The sequence below is a fragment of the Ammospiza nelsoni genome, chromosome 16 (genome assembly GCF_027579445.1).
Source record: "Ammospiza nelsoni isolate bAmmNel1 chromosome 16, bAmmNel1.pri, whole genome shotgun sequence".
Lineage (NCBI taxonomy): Eukaryota > Metazoa > Chordata > Aves > Passeriformes > Passerellidae > Ammospiza > Ammospiza nelsoni.
Window position 1 is genome coordinate 14,961,939 of NC_080648.1, and position 18,162 is coordinate 14,980,100.

At 38.1% G+C, this 18,162-nt stretch overlaps 1 protein-coding gene across 2 annotated transcripts in view; it reads right to left on the reverse strand.

The window, feature by feature from the left end:
* CLINT1 (clathrin interactor 1) overlaps positions 1-18,162 on the reverse strand; it is a 46,219-nt gene that overhangs the window by 8,083 nt on the left and 19,974 nt on the right. For both annotated transcript variants that reach the window (XM_059483446.1, XM_059483447.1), the window contains exons 2-8: positions 13,151-13,255; positions 12,386-12,482; positions 10,837-10,945; positions 9,813-9,977; positions 7,142-7,316; positions 2,008-2,251; positions 1,431-1,512 (exon numbers count right to left, since the gene is read on the reverse strand). In XM_059483446.1, the coding sequence (XP_059339429.1) occupies positions 1,431-1,512; positions 2,008-2,251; positions 7,142-7,316; positions 9,813-9,977; positions 10,837-10,945; positions 12,386-12,482; positions 13,151-13,255 (977 nt within the window). The remainder of the gene's footprint in view (positions 1-1,430; positions 1,513-2,007; positions 2,252-7,141; positions 7,317-9,812; positions 9,978-10,836; positions 10,946-12,385; positions 12,483-13,150; positions 13,256-18,162) is intronic.

The window sequence follows — 18,162 nt, forward strand, 5'->3', positions numbered from 1 at the left end:
TATAGCAATTCTCTAAAGAAAGGTTAAAGAACCTCAGCTTAGTAACACCAAAAAGTCCTCCCAGCAGGTCTAACCAGGGATTTTACATCTCTTTTATGGCAAACAAGCACCCCCTCACATACAAACTGTGTTGCTCCAGTAAAGAGTAACCCTTTCACATCTCTGCACCTGAAAATACACAGATAAGCAAACCCTAAGTTCCCTGAATTGACATCACTTCCCTGCCAGTTCCTTCACAGGACACATCAAAGGCTGCATTTGACCCTTTCCCTCTGCCTTGCCTGACACTGGGAATGTTCCCACAGCCTGGGCTGCAAGGAGCAGTGGTCAGAACCAGTGACCTGCGTGTGAAGGACAGTGCTAATCCTCTCAACACGAGCAAGCCTCAAAGATTCCCACACGAGATCTGTCACTACAAATGAACCCTTTCCATCTGCCTGCTCAGGTCAGCAGAGGTTATTTAGCAGGACAGCTGGTAATGTGCCTCTTCTCAGCACCGTTTCTAAATGCTGCTTTGGAAAAAGGAGAAAAAAAGATTAAAAAAAGAGAAAAAAGGCTGACTACAACAATGAGCCAAACTGATGAAAGATTTAAATACACTGTAATACAGAAGCTGCCATAGTTCTGTTTGAAATATGGGCAGGTTCATTTTGAAGTGGAAACATCTATTCTCAATGGGATCTTATTTTTATAAAAGCAAAAACATTCACACTGTATATAAAACAAAAAGGGTTCGAAACCTTTCTGCCCTAAGAATTAGGTAGAAAAAAAATCAGTATTGACTTGGGATAGTGGTTCTGATCCAGGATCTTAACTTTCATGGAACTGTGGTAACTGTGATGTAAAAGATCCTTTGTACTCTTACCAATCTATTAGGAATGCACTGAAATTTAACACACTCCTAAAAAGAAACTGCATTTTGGGAGCATAAGGATAAGTCCATTGAAGACTAACAGATTTGCTATACATTTAGAGAGTGAAGGATGTGTTTTAAATGAGTAATTCAATTTTTAGGGAGCAATTTCCTTTTGGTTCTAGGGTTTGGATCAACCAAGTGCCAAGAGAAAATTAGACAAAAAAAGAAGTTTGCCATATACCTCAGATGAAAGCTTCCATGAAGATTATCCATTTCCACCTGCCCAGCCTCTGAACTGCACTATGAGAAATGCTTGAATATGAATGGATTGCACTTGCTTTTAGAGTTAATTATAAATAACTGCATTACATACAGTTTCTGACAGACTGATCTAGCAGTTAATCTTTGTGCTCCTAACATTTATTAGTCCCATGCAATAGCACACACAGTACCTTGCTACAAAGGGCTCTTTCTAGGCAGTGTTACATTTTTTCAAGTATTCATTTCTCAATTTATCTACTTTATTCCAGCAACAAACAAGCTTCTCCTCAGAACTGGAACAGACCCCACCTACCTGTGGAAGCTGGCTGGCTGGCTCCATCAAACAACAGGTCCACCAGGTCATTAGAGGACTTGCTGCCAGAGGGGACAGCAGCCTGGAGAAGAAAGGACACCAGATCTCAACTCATGATGTTGTTAATCAATCAAATGACATTAAAAAGCTTTCTGGGGTTTTGAAGGATTTTGTTTGCTTTTGCTTTGAAGATTTGGCTTTAAAGCCAACAACCATGTGGCTAAAATGTGAAATCAAACACTGAAAAACTAAAGCTCATAGTCTTTTATAACTGAAGAATTTGGTAAGTTTTCAGTAAGCACGCAGCTTCATGGAATCTTCAACACTTCATGCCAAAATTCTCTTTGCTGTCCTGAAGAGAGCAAAACATGCTAATGACTATATTTAAAAAATTCTCCACCTTAAAGCAATCACAATGAATTACAACTATACCGTTCCATAGACTATGATAAACAAAACATTTTTGATAAAACAGCTCCCTTGAAGGCTGCATTCCAAAACCTACCCTAAATCAGAAAATGGCTTAGAGGACAGAAGAAAACAGCTTCCAAAATGCTGTGCTGTCCTGCTGTCTCACCTTTGTCGTAGGCTGTGCAGGATGAGCAGCAGAGTTCTGCTCTGGACTTGCTTTGTCTCCTGTGTAATGAGCTGCTGCTCCCAAGTCAATGGTTTTGGAAGGATTTGCTGAGCGTTTCTGTCTGATGGTGGTAATTTCTGTAGCTTGTGCAATATGAATGTGTTTTGTTGTCACAGTCTCCTCTTCATCTTTAAATTCAGCTTTGGGAGATTTGCCTCTTCTAGATTTTTCCTCATCACTGTCACTAGAAAAACAAAAGTGATAGCACAGCATTCGTGATGGACTTCTTAATTCCTTCAGAGGACATTTGGCTTAAGCTACACGAGTTTTGGTTACTGCAGTTTCTTGTACAACAGTTCATGATAAAAATGCTGCTTTTTCCTACATTTGAGAGAGGAACTGTTCCATCCTTACACAACACATCACACCACACAGCATTGCACCTGTTGTACAGAAGCAGTGGAGAAAAGCAGATTATTTTGTTAAGCATGAACTGCAAGTCCATGATAGAGGATAATAGGAAATCAGTGTTTAAACCCAGTACACTGAATCACCTTCTGACAGGAACTCCCCCACACATTATGTAACACTTCAGCAACTGAAAGTTAACTTGGCAGGTGTGCTCAGTACTTACACCAAGAGACAGAAAGCAGTGAACCGTATTCTGTACTGTCTTTTGGATTTGCACAATTCCATTTGTATTTCAGCTCATTTCCTTTTCCAGGGAATCAGGCTTTCATATTATTAGAGATGTTTGTGGGAACAGACTGCTTACAGAATTATGCAATGCAATGTTACCATTAGCAGAGCACGCACAGTTGTTCTCAAAACGTAAAAGAACAAAAATATCACCCTTTTAGGCAAAAACTTTATAGATGTTGTTGCACACTATTTGATACATTTGTTATATTTTCTACTTTTGTATTTTAAGTCTTTCACAAAGAAAGCAATTGGCCTCCACCACCAGTCACGTTGCCTGTTACCATCAGGATTTGTACATAAGTGAGAATTGCTGTAGAGAAAGCTTAAATACATTGGAATGTATTTTGAAATTGTAATTCCCTTAGCAACAGAGTTGAAAGTGGAAGGGTTTTATATTTTAATAATGCATTAGAATACTAAAACTGAAAAATTTAAGAAAGGCTGTCCCTTTGTCAGAGGGAATGTGACAATAACTGCAATATACTCTGGGGGGGAGCCTTTGTTCTCTGCTAACAATGGTGGCTTTTTGGGAACATGCTGCATGTTCCATTTCCTCTGTGCATGTTACCTGCTCACCACTGGGGATGGCTCAACTCAGTAACATCACTCAACACAAACGCTCACTCCCTTTTGCAATTCTTTTATTGTTAAAAAGATAAATTTCACAGCTGCTGACCAACCAGCAGCTTCTGGCATTGGCTTGAGTCAGCCTTTCACAGATAGGGGAGCTCAAGTGGCATCATTTAACTTGATTTTTCCAAAGCACTCCAACCCTGCAGTGTGAGCCCAGCCCTGCTACCCCACCTGTGTGCCCACAGGGGACCAGAGCCACATCTCCAGTTGTGACATCAGGATTTTAACAGGAGCCCCCAGAGCAGAGGGATCTGCAAATTCTCATGGTGTACACAGGGCATCCACCCCAAGAGCCCTGGAGGAGGGTGGAGGATGCAGCTGGAAACATCCAAGACCAGACAACACAACTAAGGCTCAGTCTGTCCATGTGTTGTATTTAATACCTGCCAGAGTCCAACAATGTTCTGTGGGCTAAGGAAACAAGTGACAAGCAAAGTCTGATTGATAGAGAACTGCTACAGATCTATCTCACTAATGCAAGAATGAAAAAAGTCAGTCTTTGGTGATATACAGCAAAAAAAATGACTAAAGGCTCTGAGGAAAGAAATTAAGCACATATGCCAGAAAGGAGAACAAATATTACAAGATTCAATTTTCCATGACAACCTATACTTCTTCCAAACTCTCTCAGGAGATCCACTTTTTATTTTTCTTTAATGGTCACATTAACAAAAAAAAAAAAAAAAAAAAAAAAAAAAAAAAAAAAAAAAAAAAAAAATATTACAGATTAATGTTTGCTCTAAGTGTTTACTGTGCTTAGTAAAATTGCAGTGCTTCATCTGAGAATTGCACAGAGAATTTAAAATTACAGCAATGTACCAAATAATTAAAAAACTTCTGCAAAGAAAGTATAGAATTACAACTTTGAGAAATCAAAGTATGGACACACATTCTTTTCCTTTGCCTCAAGTTTTTGTAGTGAGAGTTTTTCTTTAACAGCCTCTAAGAAAACAAAAACCATTTACTGAGACTAAGTTTATCGAAATTACACTCCAATATAAAAGTCATTCTCTAGATACTTTTGGTATCATAAAATGACTAAAAGTAGACTTTTAGTCATTCTTTAGAGTTGCCTTTAAACATGGCTGTTGCCTCCTTTCAGAGGAGCACTGGAAGCTTTGCTTCCTTTCTACTCTGTTACCTACATCAACCTTTCTGAGTGCTGGTGAAACAAGGATTAACAGAGTTTTAAGAATTCTTAGGAAAAAAAAAAATGCAGTGTTTCAGAAGCATCTCTGTGTGTCTGCAGGTAATTCAGAAACAACAATTTCAGTGTGCAGTGCAGGACTCAGGACAGCAGCTGGTTTATTCACCTAAGAACTAACAAGCACTAAGAAAGAAAACCAGAGGCTTTCCCACCCCAAGGGGTATTGCTTGAGGTTTTTACTATTTGCACAGGGATATATTAATGGAAAAAAAATCATTTCCTCTATAACACTGTTAGAATTTTTCATCTAAATTAAAAAAAAGGCAGCAGACTTGGCTTCTCCAAATCTCACTGTGTAAAGCAGTTGCACTGAAATCTACTGTACACTTATTTTGTATCATTTAGCTGTCTGGTAAAGTTCTTATTTCCTTCAAGCACTTTTTTCCATCTAAGAAAAGTCAGAAATGCACAAGTTTGGCCAATTTCTTCTGGTGTGTGAAGACCATGGCTTCCAAGCTTTATTGGCCACAGGTAAGGTGTGTAAGACATTTATTCTTTGTGCTTCAAGGCTTTTATTGGCTTTACATTACTCAAGCAATAATGGTTTATAAAGTTATTAAGACTGAAACAATAGAACATAGCAGCACGTTTGCCAGCTGAGTGAGTATCACCATTTAATCACTTTTCCAAGTGAAATGGCAACTTAATTGTTATTATATGGCAGCAGGCTACAAATTAGTCAGTACATTTTTGGCACTTTTTTCTACAAAAAAAGTTGCTGAAGTGTGAAAATACAGAGATTTCACGAGGCATTTACAAAAGAATGTTATTTTGAGCCTAAGTTATGATAATTAAAATTTTATGCCACCTTCAGTTTTAATATTTAAATATAGTATTTTGCTAATAGAGCATGCACTAAGGCATGTATTTACAGTATTCCAAAGGATATATACAGACATTCTATAACCATCTGTTCAATCTTCTTCTGATGGCTTCTGTGGAAACAAACCTCTTCACTCAAACCCTTAGAAAAAATCCTTTCCATGTATTTGATCCCCATGCCAGGAGAAGAGAAAAAGAAATTCCAGGCTGGGATTTGCAGCAATGTTAGAGGAGCTGAAATGCTGCAGCCTGAATTCCTTCTTACAGCAGAATAACCTGCAAACACCAAACTGCCTTTGCTCATGTATGTCCCAAAAAATCCTCCTTTTATTCTTTGTCCCAAGTTTATAATTTTTATAAATTTTGAGACAAACAAAACCTGACATAGACCACAAAAAATAGGAGAAAAATCAAACAGAAGAGACAAGGGTTACAAGAGCAAAGCAAAAATGTAAAATGTAATATTAGCCAGAGAAAAAGAGCAGTGTTATTTGGGGCAAAGATGTACAGTGGAGAATTCATCAAAATACACTGCTTTTGCTAAAGATTAGACTTCAGAAAGGATTGTCTAAACCACTGAAAAATATAAGACTTTATCCAGCATATGTAAGAGACAGTTTTTATTCAGAAATAAAAGTAGTAAGACAAAAAAAAATGTTTACTGTACATTCCCTACGTGAAACATGGCTGGTGAGGTCTGCAGACATCATGGGACAAGTTGCTTTTGAAAGATAAGTACAGAAATGCACACAGAAATGCACCATTGTTACATGTGAATTGTTTACTTTTCTTCTGATCCTTTCTCTTTGTAGTCCATTGATATTAGGTTCTAAGAGGGAACCCTGATGTGTGCAGAGAATGCCAGTTTTATGTTTTATTAATGCCCCACCAAGAGGACCACAAGGGCTTTCCTCCAGAAATGCTGCCATTATTATTATTTTTTGTTTCCGTGCAAAATTGCTTTAGTTTTGCATCACACAGATGTGTGCATGTGGATTTTTATGTTCATATACATGTGTGCCTATCTAAAGATATTCTTGTAAAAAATATTAATCAAATCTCAGTGCAAATTTGATTTTTCAGTTTTCCCAAAAGGGAATTATTTCAATATACTTGAGCACTTTCTCTACAGCAATTTCAGATTCTGTTAAGTACAAACTTGATCTCCAGATAATTAAATTCAATGCACCTGTTGAAGTGTGACAGATGTTAAGTTCTTTCTGTAGCCAAAGCAGGGTAGACTTTCTCCCTTACTGAATAAATTTAATGACCAGATGTAAAACAAAGTATTTTCCTGAAAAGCCTCAACTGAAATTAACTTTTTTTTTTTTTAAGAAATCACCTGCAGGCTGTTCTTCCTGAGATCAGCTCAGGGAAGCAGCACTGTGTCAAAGGAATTTCAATTTTCTTCCTCGGCACTCCAGCATTCAGAGTGCTTGCAGCATTAAGTGGCAGCCTTCAGTACACTGGCACATGAGCACTGAATTGCTGAGACAAGGAAAAGCTTTGGATATTTCAGCCAAATTCCCTGCTTTGCCAGCAGCTGGGGCAGTAATGGAAGGCAGCCAAGAGCAGTTAACTACTGCCAGAGCCACACTGCTCCCCAAGGCCAGGGGAGCTGCAGAAGCCCAGGAAGCAGGTACTGAACCCAAATATGCTTCTCCCTACAGACAAAAAGAATGGCAGTGGATTGTAGCTTATATCCAGCAACGTCAAACTGCTTCCTAAGAGTAATCTCACAGATAAATTCAGGGTACAATAGCTCAGTACCTGCACCTTTCTGGAGAGTCCTCTCTATCTTTCCTTCGGAACTTGCTGATGGTGTCATCGATGGTGCTGCCAATCTTGTCACTGAGCTCCCCTAACTTGTCACTGAAAGGAAAAGTTGACTTTTTATCCCATTCTTCATCCCATTTGGACTTGGGCTCAGGATCATATCTTTCACCTGGTAAGACAAAGATAAGAACTATTAAAGGTACCCAAAAAAAGCCTGTGGCCTTTCTGGAATCCCTCTCAAGCCTCCCTGCCCCACACACCTGAGCTGTACAAGCTCACAGAGCAAACAAAGCTCCCCCAGCTGAATCAACTCTATTACAGCAAGGCACAGCATGGAATGCCCATCATGAAGTGGCAAGAATGAAGGCTCAAAGACTTTTGTTTATGGCAATGCCACAAGCTCAATGCCCAGCACATCAGGAGGCTGTTTGGCTCTGCTGGAGGAGCAGCAGAGGCAGGAGCAGCCCTGGCTGCAGAAGCAGCTGAGCAGGAAGGGCACATGGCACTTCTGGAACAGCCCTTACTGCAGGATATTCCACTCCTGGCTGAGCTGAGTGATCACTGGGGGTTTTATACACTGACATTAATACACAGAAACACAGTACCAAAATACTGAAAGAATGTGCATAATAACTTTTCATTTTCCACACTCAGCAATTAAAAAAAGTTTTAAAATTTTTTAAGAGAGATGAAAAAAGAAAAGGCAGTAAACTCACCTTTTCAGGGGCCACTGGATACCCTGAACATTTTTCCTGAGCATTATTACCAAGAAATCAAAACCTTTTTTTTCTAACTTAGTATTCCAGACCTTGATATTGGTATTTTAGATTACAAACAGCTGCCAGTTTTACTTGAAATTAGCATATTTGTTGTACAATCCCATCAAGGAAGTCTAGAACACTGAAGAGTCTTGTTTGTACACACACAGCCAACTTGAGTTTAATTCAAATTAAAAAACCATTTCAACAAAGACTTTGCTATCAGAAGCACTGCACATTTCATCTTGTATTGTGATCTTGTATCAGATCTTCCTCACAAAATACAGGTGTATAAAGGAAACCAAACGAGCTCAGTTTCTACACAACATCCATAGGCAAACATTTATATTCTGGGCTATCATGCACATACAACAAGCCATTTTTTGTGCATCTTTTAAAAATGCGAAACAATAGTAATTTTTTTTTTTTTTACTTAGGCAGAAAGGAAGCACAGTGAAATAATCCCTACTTCAAGTTGCAAACAAATGCTATTGCAGCTCTCATGATGTTCAAGGTGTTTTCAATTAAGCCATTTTAATAAAAAGAAAATTATGATTCCAGCATCATAAGGTGCAAAATTTGAATTATACCTATCTGATAACTTCATATCATACAGGGTGTATTTTCTTAGTAAAGACATAGGTGCAAGTCTCCAATGACATCTGTTTAGATCCATAAAACTTTTTCATTTAAGAACCTGCTACAAATCCATGAGATACTCAGTGAGATCTTTATCATTGGAAAAGGAGACACTGCTCAGAAATGTACTGCTGTTAAATTTTGCAGGAGAATAAAATGGCCTTATTTCAGTTTATGTCAGGCTCTCAAGCATTTTAATGCAGATTCCTTTAGAGGGATTTGCCTGTGCAATACAAATTTTTAAATTAAAATAGACACCAACTAGAAGCTCAGTATTTTCAGTAAAATAAACTAACAAAAAAAAATCAAAATTAATTAAAAAAAATTAATAAAAGCATTTTTGTTTAAATAACTTGAATCTTCTTGATTAGAAATCTCACCTGGGAAAGGGTTTGCTTTGTGCTGCAAGAAAGACTTTTAAAAAACCTTTACTCAACAAATGAAGGAATAATTCAAAACCCTTTACCACAAAAATTAAATACAAGACAGAAACTAGTCCTTTAAATTAAAAAACCTGAATGATACCTAAAGAGCACATAGAGAAATGATCCTACCCAGCCTAAAAGGATACATCACGACTGCACAGAGAAGTCAAAAGATCAGTGAGAGAACAAAGGGACATGTACAAAAAGTACAAATACGGTGACTCATAAGTATTTCCTAAAAAGAGAATCACCACAATTCCAAGCAAGTAGCAAAGGCTAAAGGAATGTAATAAAACAAGTATTATCCTCCCTTGGAAATTTTTAAACTACTTTGCATATGAGGAAAAGGGAGAATGGAGAAGCAACCTGTCAAAAACAGGAGGGATCAAATCTAAGTGGAAGGCTCACAGATAAGAAAAAAGTCAGAAAGCATCAGGCAAACAGGTGAAGTTTAAGCCCTGCACAGCTACTACTGAGCTCTTACAGCAAACCCTTCTCTCAAAGAAATCAACAAACCAGAGCCTTGTGCCATTGGGACTTTGGGACTCATCCCTTACTAAAAGCAGCCAAGGATTTACTCAGGTCAGAAAAAAACACAGACTGGCAGCTGGATCATGGATGGCATGCTGGGATACATCAGATGGAAGCCCCAACAAAAGCTCAGACCCCTGGTACACACTATGAGAGGAACTGGGAGCAAGGAGTACTTGGTGCCTGTAAAGTCAGCTCTGACAGACCCCAGGAAACTCACACAAAATGCACAGATGCATTTCAAGCCTCCAAACGTGCTTTTGGGAAAGCAAAAGTGGATTGCAATCCTTGCCAAGGCAGCCCAGTACTCACTGTATCTGAACCCTCCGACACTGTCCGAGGACACCCCAATGTATTTGTCTTTGTTCTTCTTTGCTTTCTTCCTCTCCTCCCGCAGCCGATCGTCGTCTTGAGCAAACTCAACCATTTCTTTCACCTTCTGGCGGATGTTTATCCCCTGGTCCTTGCCATTCTCATCTGTCAGGTAATGCAGGACACAGATGATGGATGGAAGATGGGAGGGAAAAGGAAAATAGTAAGAGGCAGCAATACTGAACACCAAATTGATAAAAAAATTTGAATTGTAAACGCAACGGTTTACGATTCAAAGATTTCGGGACTACTGCATGAGGTCCACTGCATCTCTTTAAAAGGGACTAATTAACAAAATTTAGATAAATGAGTTTGCACTGAATGGTGTACTTAAACATAGAAGAGATTAACAAAGGCTGAGACAGAACTTGTATTCTCCACTTGAACAATTTTAACCCCTTAAAACATCACTCTTCTTCCTCAGTCTTTTTAGCACAGTTTTTGCAAGTTTCATTGCAAGAACTCAGTCTAATGTCAGAACTGATTTTTTGAAAAATTGCTTTCAGTTGGGAAGTACTATAAGCTAAATGTGCTCCTTTCCAGCCTTTTTCACATTCAAAACACACACTGGCCTTGCTGCCTTTGCACTGTAAATATTATTTGGTGGGAGGAAAAAACCCCAGCTTCAAACAGATGTGTGTGTTTTGGAGCTCTAACCTTTTCTTCCCATATGATTAAAGCTATTCCTTTACGGACACCACAGGGGACCAGTCTCTAGTGCATATTTTAATATAAACCCCAACACTCATGTTGTGTTGGTTCTGTTGTTATTAGCCAGTCTTTTCTGCAAGTTCTTGTCTTCACTAATTAATACTCTAGGGCCCCACGTCTTGGATTCTGCACTCTTCACACAACTGGCAACAGTCACATTTTAATTAGACTGGGGAAGCTTCTAAGCTGGTTCAGGTGACTGACAACTCCAACTACTGTTTTAATTTGCTTATAAGATTTTTCTATTGCTCACCTACAAAGTGGTAATTTTCCAGGGATCGCAAATCATAAATGTGTTCTCTGGCACTTGTAACAACACGCTCTGATCCATTCCTTATGAGGTAAGCTAGGAGCAGCAAAGACTATAAAAATACAAAGCACCTTATGATTGCATGAACAAAAACTCTACCTTTCTTTTTTTGCAAAAACCCCAAACCTACCCCCCTCCCCAAATAAGTAAATACTAACCTTCCCTTTTTAAATACATGCTTATTATATGAGTCCCATGGAAACATTTTTTTCCTCACATCAATCTTTTGCTCTTTAGACGATCAAAATTGTATTTTTAAAACTTCAGCTTGTTACTACTAAATCACAGGTAGTTACCTTTATCAGCCACTGCTTGTTTTAAGATAAAGCAGTAGCAATTAAGAAGAAAAAGTTAACCTGAGAAATGAGGCATTTTCTTTTGCATCTTTTGTTCACAATTTTCCAATGGCTTTCACTGAAAGGTAACTCCTACAGGAATTTAAGAAGCCTTCTGCAGCATTCAATGGATATACAAAACTGCATTTCAGGACGACTTAAAACAAGTGACAAAACCAATGAAGTTTAAATAATAATTTAATTTCAGTTCTCTATGTTGAGGATTTATATCTAGAAAGAAATAAGGTTCTTTCTCTGAAGTAGTGCCCTTATCAGCTAAAACTATAATTTTATTTCACCCAATCTAAACCTGATAAGCAATTTCAAGAAGTCTTTATAACATTAAGTAGTTATGTGTGATAGCATTAAATATTAATTTCTATTGTACTTCAGGGAAAACAATTACTATGACTACAAAACATCAAGCACCTGTGAAAAACACAAACCGTGTTTTAGAATTAATTGCGTCTTGCTAAAATCCTGGCATCAAGAAAAACACAATATAACCTAGTCTAATACATCAATTCTAAAAAAGGAGGTTATATTTGCATAATTCAGTGAACACTGAACACCACTTTAAGTGCAGCACAACACAATCTCAAGCAAAAAGTTTCTGCATGAAAGACAAAAAAAATGCAAATGACTCTGATCTTTTCCAAAACACAATTAGGACAAAAAAACTGTCATGTAAGATCTGCAAGAAAATTTGGCCCACTCAAAGGTAAACTACAACTTTTAAAGCATTACAAATCGACAGAAAATTAAGATTAGTTTGCATTTTATTTCAGGTATTCTTGAATTCTGTCAAAAAATGTTTTCCTGATAGCACAGTAACTTAACATCTCCTTCTCATGGAGCTCATAGCAAGTCCTTTGGGAAAATTGAAATTGTGAGCACTAGTCTAACACCTGAATAGCAGCAAAATGGAATTGCTCTGTTGTGTTCATTAAGTAACATCTTAATGTGCTTCTAAACCCAGAAATTCTGTGGGGTTTTTTATACACAGCATTTGAAAAACACCTTTGACTTCACCAACAGAATTATAAAACATTTAGGGAAGAAATTCTATGTTGCTAGAGGAGAAAGTGCTGTAGGATTATCTGAACAAGAACTCCACCAGGACACTGCATGAGCACCAATCCCTGATCCTTACACACCTTATAAACTCTCCTCCAGTTCTTTTTGTTGTCTTTCAGCATCCGAGTCCACAGCATGTTCATGAGCTCTGGAAACTGCTCGTACATAAACGTAGCCCTAAGGAAGGGAACAAAAGCAGCACAGAAATGTCGTTTGCCTGGGTTGGCCACAAGAGCCTGTTCACACTCGGGGCTGGCAGTAGATGGCAGGAGTGATCTAAGCCCAGCCACATCGGGTGACATTAAAGGGAAAAAGCTGTCCCTGTTTTAACTCCTACATCAGTCATTTATATCCCAGGACTACAAAAGAAAAGAGTAATTCTAAATATCTGTGGTAGTAAAAGAACCTTCACTAATTTGTAATGAAAATAATGCTGAATATGAATACCCTAATAACCACTGCAACTGATCAAACACAGAACTTCCAAACTTATTTTAACAGAAAGAAAATGCTCAAGAAAGAATTCAACATGTTTTGCTGTTTTTGTAGAAGCTACAAGAAAGTACTTTGAAAATAAATACTCCAAAAAAATCAGCTATATGGAAAGAATTCTGAAGATACATAAATGAAAAATTAAGAATTTAAAAAATACAGGGGCTTCATTTTTTGTTTGACAGTTTTTACTACATTCTATGATTATGCATTAAAAAACCTAAGACTTTATTTACAGCAACTTTTGGGCATTATCAGTCTGAATACCACAGAGTTGATTTAGCATCAAATTTCACATTCTTATATAAAATGTACCTTTCTTTTCTTCATCACTGAGTCAAATTATCACTTACTTGGCAATCTCTCCCATGAGTTGCCCTGAAGGTCCCCACGGATCATCATTGGTTGCTTCTCGAACCTTAGACTCTATTTCTGAATAATTCATAACCACATTGGTGCTGCAAAGGAAAAAAAATTCACACACATGAAGATTAGCATCAAAACTGAGAAACACATGAAAACTTAATAATGACACTAGTGCAGATCTCACTTAATGAGATACCTCTACAGAGTGGGAAAGAAAACAGCTTTAGTGCACAAGTTACCCTGAGGACACTATACACCACATTTAAGTTATCTTTAAGAAGGTTTTACTATTCTATTAGTCTTCAAGAATACAGATGAGAAACTGGGGATTACATTGCAGCTGGATTCAGTCCAGTAAAAATGGCTTTGGGTCAAATTAAAATGCAAACCAAACCACCAGAGTCAAAGCTGATGGCTTCTGCAGTTAGGTATGGTTTGCTTACAGGTTTGTAATGGCACAGAGTTATTTGCAAGAGGATTTATAACTCAATCAGAGGCACTTTTTTTGGAATGATGTTACAAGAGAAAAATCAAGAACATCAGTACCAAACAGGTGTTAGTCAAAAAGTAACAAATAAAAAAATCACATGGAAGACTAAAGTAAGGGAGATGAGATTCACTAGAAAGTCTGCTTCCTAGCTTGAATTTAATTAATTGAGGGAAAACAGCCAAAGAAGCTGCAGAGCACTCAGTTACAATTACAGCAATGCAAATACTGCAAGGAGCTCGGGCTGTCTGTTCGAGAGGTCACAGAAAAACCTTACTGTGATGTTAATATTAAAATGGTAAATATGTGATTTCCTCTTAATTAATCCTTAAAACAGGTAACATCTGAGCCCAGCAACCTCCTTTGTGTCCCTAAAAGCATCCAGATGTGTTTGATAACAATAATTTCCCTCATCTTCTAAGGTGAGTGAGCAGCCCAATAATCTCACCCATAGTGAGAACATTTGAAAACCTCTCTGCTTCTGGAGCACCAGGAGTCACCCCAGCAATGAGATCAGCAGTGACAGGAGAGCTGCTGGTCTCTGCTCTCCCTTCATACCTGGACTGTACTCAAACAACACATTTACACCTAGCATGTCACAAGTTTGAAAGTTTACTTAAAAGTACATCATAACTGATTCAGAAGCTAAGAAAAACCCCTGTGAGTTTCAACACAAACCAATCCACAGTGACAAATTAAGTAAACTATAGGAAACATCTAATGATTTATAATGCAATGTGGAGAAAGCATTTGTTGCTTAAGAACCCCTTCTGAACCTCAATGACCTAAAAGGAGAAAAAAAAAAAATCAAGATGCTCAATAGTCATCCCAACAGTTATCCCCCTGTCCATGTAGGAGTTTGCACAATGCAGCATTAAAGCAAATCCTGCTCAATTTTATTTGGCATAAGGACAGCAAAGATCTTGGAACTGGGAGATATAAACCGCAGAAACAAGAATGAAATCCCCTCATGTCTGAAAGGGGACACAGAAGGTAATTGTTAAAACAGAATAAAATTTCTGGACCTAATCTTGGATTCTCAGCATGAGAATTCCTGCTGTCAGATCCTGATGTATGATTTTATTCAACTTTGTGTCTAAAGAGAGCATAAGCTACATGACTGAATAAATAATCAGCAAGCTCCCAGAACCTATCTATATTACAACAAGCATGTAAGAACACAGCAGCAGTTTGGAACAACATCAATTAAGGTTCTACAAATTCATTTATGCTGAATACACCTCAAACTTCTGTTTCTGATATTTTATTTTTTGTACATACAAAAGTAAACCAAGCCCATCTTTATTTCCCACATGTATGGAAAAAACACAACCCCAAAGCTCCAGGATTTGCAGCTTCCAGCACACTGGGTCCCTTGTCCAAAGCAAGGAAAGGCAGGGAAATGAATGGAAAGGTCTTGCTTGTTTTTATAACCCCTCCTTCAGCATTTGTTGAGAGACTTGATGGAGACTTGGGAGGGGGAAGCATAAAATGAAGTATTTCCTTAATTTCTTAGAGCAAAAAATTAAAGAATAGAAAATGCTTGAAGAGATGCAAACTTAGTGTACAAAAACAAATGGCAGCATTGGCTATGCAAGAGCTCAGGGCACGTGGCTAAAGCAGCAGCAGGGCTGGAAGGGGGAAACGGAAGGAAAACAAGGGAAATTAAGTAATGCCAAGAGAAAAAAGATGCAGTTAAGCCTCTCTAAGTACAGAAACATACTCGACTTCTAAACCTCTCTGCAGAAAAGTTATTGTTCTCAGCAACTAGGAGAAAGCTCTTTTATAAATGCCAAGCTGAGATCTAATGGAATGAACCATTCCAAACCAAAGCATCTTAGAGCCACATTTAATTCAGGAACAAATGTAAACTTCAAGGAGAAAAAAACCCCCCTCACTGTTGTATAGTTTGGCATCATTCCAGATCACTTAAAAATAACCATTTCTAAAAAGGTGGAAATACAGTTTTATTCTTCCTTTCCCATGTTTTCTATGGCCCTCATTCCCTGCCCTACCCATGATTCCTGTGACCTTTGCAGCAAAAAAATAATTTATGTCCAGATGTGAAGGGAAAAAGTGACTAGCTTGATTGCCAAGACTTCCTGTGATTGATATAAATTTAATATCCGAGGACACTTTCTGACACCAGGGGGGGCTCTCTGATTAGTTTATCCTGGGCAGCTTCCAGGGAATCGTGCTGGATCGCATGGAGAGGCTGCTCTGCAAACAAACGGCCCTGAACGCCCGGGGCTGACAGAAAGGAACTTCTCAGGCAGGGCTGACAACCCCTTATCTGCCATTCTGCATCTCATCCACCCCAAATCCTCCACTGAGACCCTGCCCCACTGCAATCTCGTGACAAGAACATTTACAGAAACTTCTGACATGGACAAAGATACTAAACAGCAAAGTGTATTTTGAAAGTTGCATTCAAAATAAGGGTACAGCAATAAAGGGGTTGACATGGACATCACAAACTGTTACATTCTTCTGTGTCTTATATTTAAGTCTATTAAAACAGATTAATGACAACAGATTCTTTTTACTCTTTATTGTACCCTTCCCAAGTGATTTCAGTATAATTTTCTTTTTTAAGAAATAAAATTGTTTCCAAAAGCCAAGAGAGGGCACTGTCACATCTCTATGGAACAAGCAGTGAGCAAAATGCTTTTAATTTTCTTGCAACTTTAAATGTTTGCATCTTCAGTTTACAGCAACACTGAGCAGGTAGCTCAAGTCTGAGACTAAATTCCTCTTAAGTGAATAAATGGACATTGCTAATAAAGTCAGTGGGTAATAGCTGTAAATACCTGACTATTTCCAACTGGATCCCAGTGGATTACCCTACAGTGTGCTAAAAAACCCAAAAAATAAGCAAGAGGGGGAGAGGAGAGGGATGTGAAAGGGAAGAGCAGTACTGAACACATCAAGTGTATAATCTGAGGTAAGAATGATGTTTAGCTGGTATTAGGGAGAATAGGCAGCAAGAGGGGACAGGAAGTTCTGTACCTCCTGATATAAAACTCAGATCAGAGGATCTGTGAAGGTACAAAAGGTCCTGCAGTATCTGCCACTTCAACATTTACAGTTGCAATAGTCTGAGAGCATCTGAACTTTCAGGCATGAAGAGCATAAAAATCCCACGGGTCTGAGATTTTCCTCAGCACTTTTCACTGAAACAGGGAAATGAAAGGCAGCTTGTGGATGGCCTGCATGAAAACAAAACCTTACAGACTGCAGGAACCCTGCACAGCTGACACACAAACCAGGCAGACTAAGAGCAGCCCGGTCTTCCTCCTCCTTGTCAGCAGATACTGAATGTAACCCACAACGAGGACAGAAATGCACATGACCACTAGTATGTGATAAATGTATCTGCAGAAAACTTCTATTTGTGTTTCATTTCAACTGACTCCAACAGATATATCTGCCTACTCTGCTCAGGCTTCTGATTTTACACATGAATCAAGCTGTATTGCTCATGCCCATATTGATGGGCATGAGGTATATTCTGCGCTCAGTAACATATTAGTGCTTCATCACCATTAGTTTTTCTTTTTCCCCCTATAAAATAGCCACAAAATAATTACTGAAAAAGAGGGTTTTTTTTCTATTCCAGACTAAGAAATTATTTTTAAAATTACTTTTGTGCTGGAAAAGTAAAATCATTGTACTTCCACCCAAGATGCTAGTAAAAAATTAAATAAACACTATATCCTGAATAGAAATGTTTGTTTCAGAGTGAAGATTTTTCATTGCTCAGGACTACAAGATTCTCTACAGATTCATATGCTCTAACTGAAGTCAATTATCTGTTAGGAGATTACAATCACTTATACACAACTGTACTGCTTCCAGTAATAGCTTCCAATTGGTAACATTACAATTAGTTTTGTTGTGCCTGAACTAATTATCCACATCAATCATTGCTGCTTCCAAACTAAAAAAGAATTCCACCCTAATTCTCTCTACACCATACACCTTGAATCAGAAACTCTGGAAACATGGATGTGGGGACACAAGGCTCTGCATATAGTCAGCAACATAAATGGAAGAGTATTTCCTCAGCTAATTGCTCTACTCTAAGATTAACCCTCAAACAACATTTCATAGCAATGATTTAAATACACTGCCAGCAAACCTGCTAAAGGACAAGATGCAACAATTTTTGTTTATGAGATTGAACATTTTGATGAGAACTCAGGATGCAGCATAAAGCACTAGAAGGAGTAAATACTCCACTGCCCATGGCCTTCCTTAAAGAACATCACACAGAGATTTCCACTTCATGCTCCCTTCCCAGCATCTCTTTTATCTTCCACATTTTTCCATGGTCAGTGGTGTTCTGTTCCCTCACCACACTGACAATACATTCAAGTGCATGAAATCACAACTCATAAAGGAAGCTCACAGGTTATAGGCAGATTTTGGGAGCAATGTTCTTTGGATAACTATTCCTAAGAAATTAATTCATTAGGAAAGAAAGTGTTGTACATCAAATTTTCAGATCTT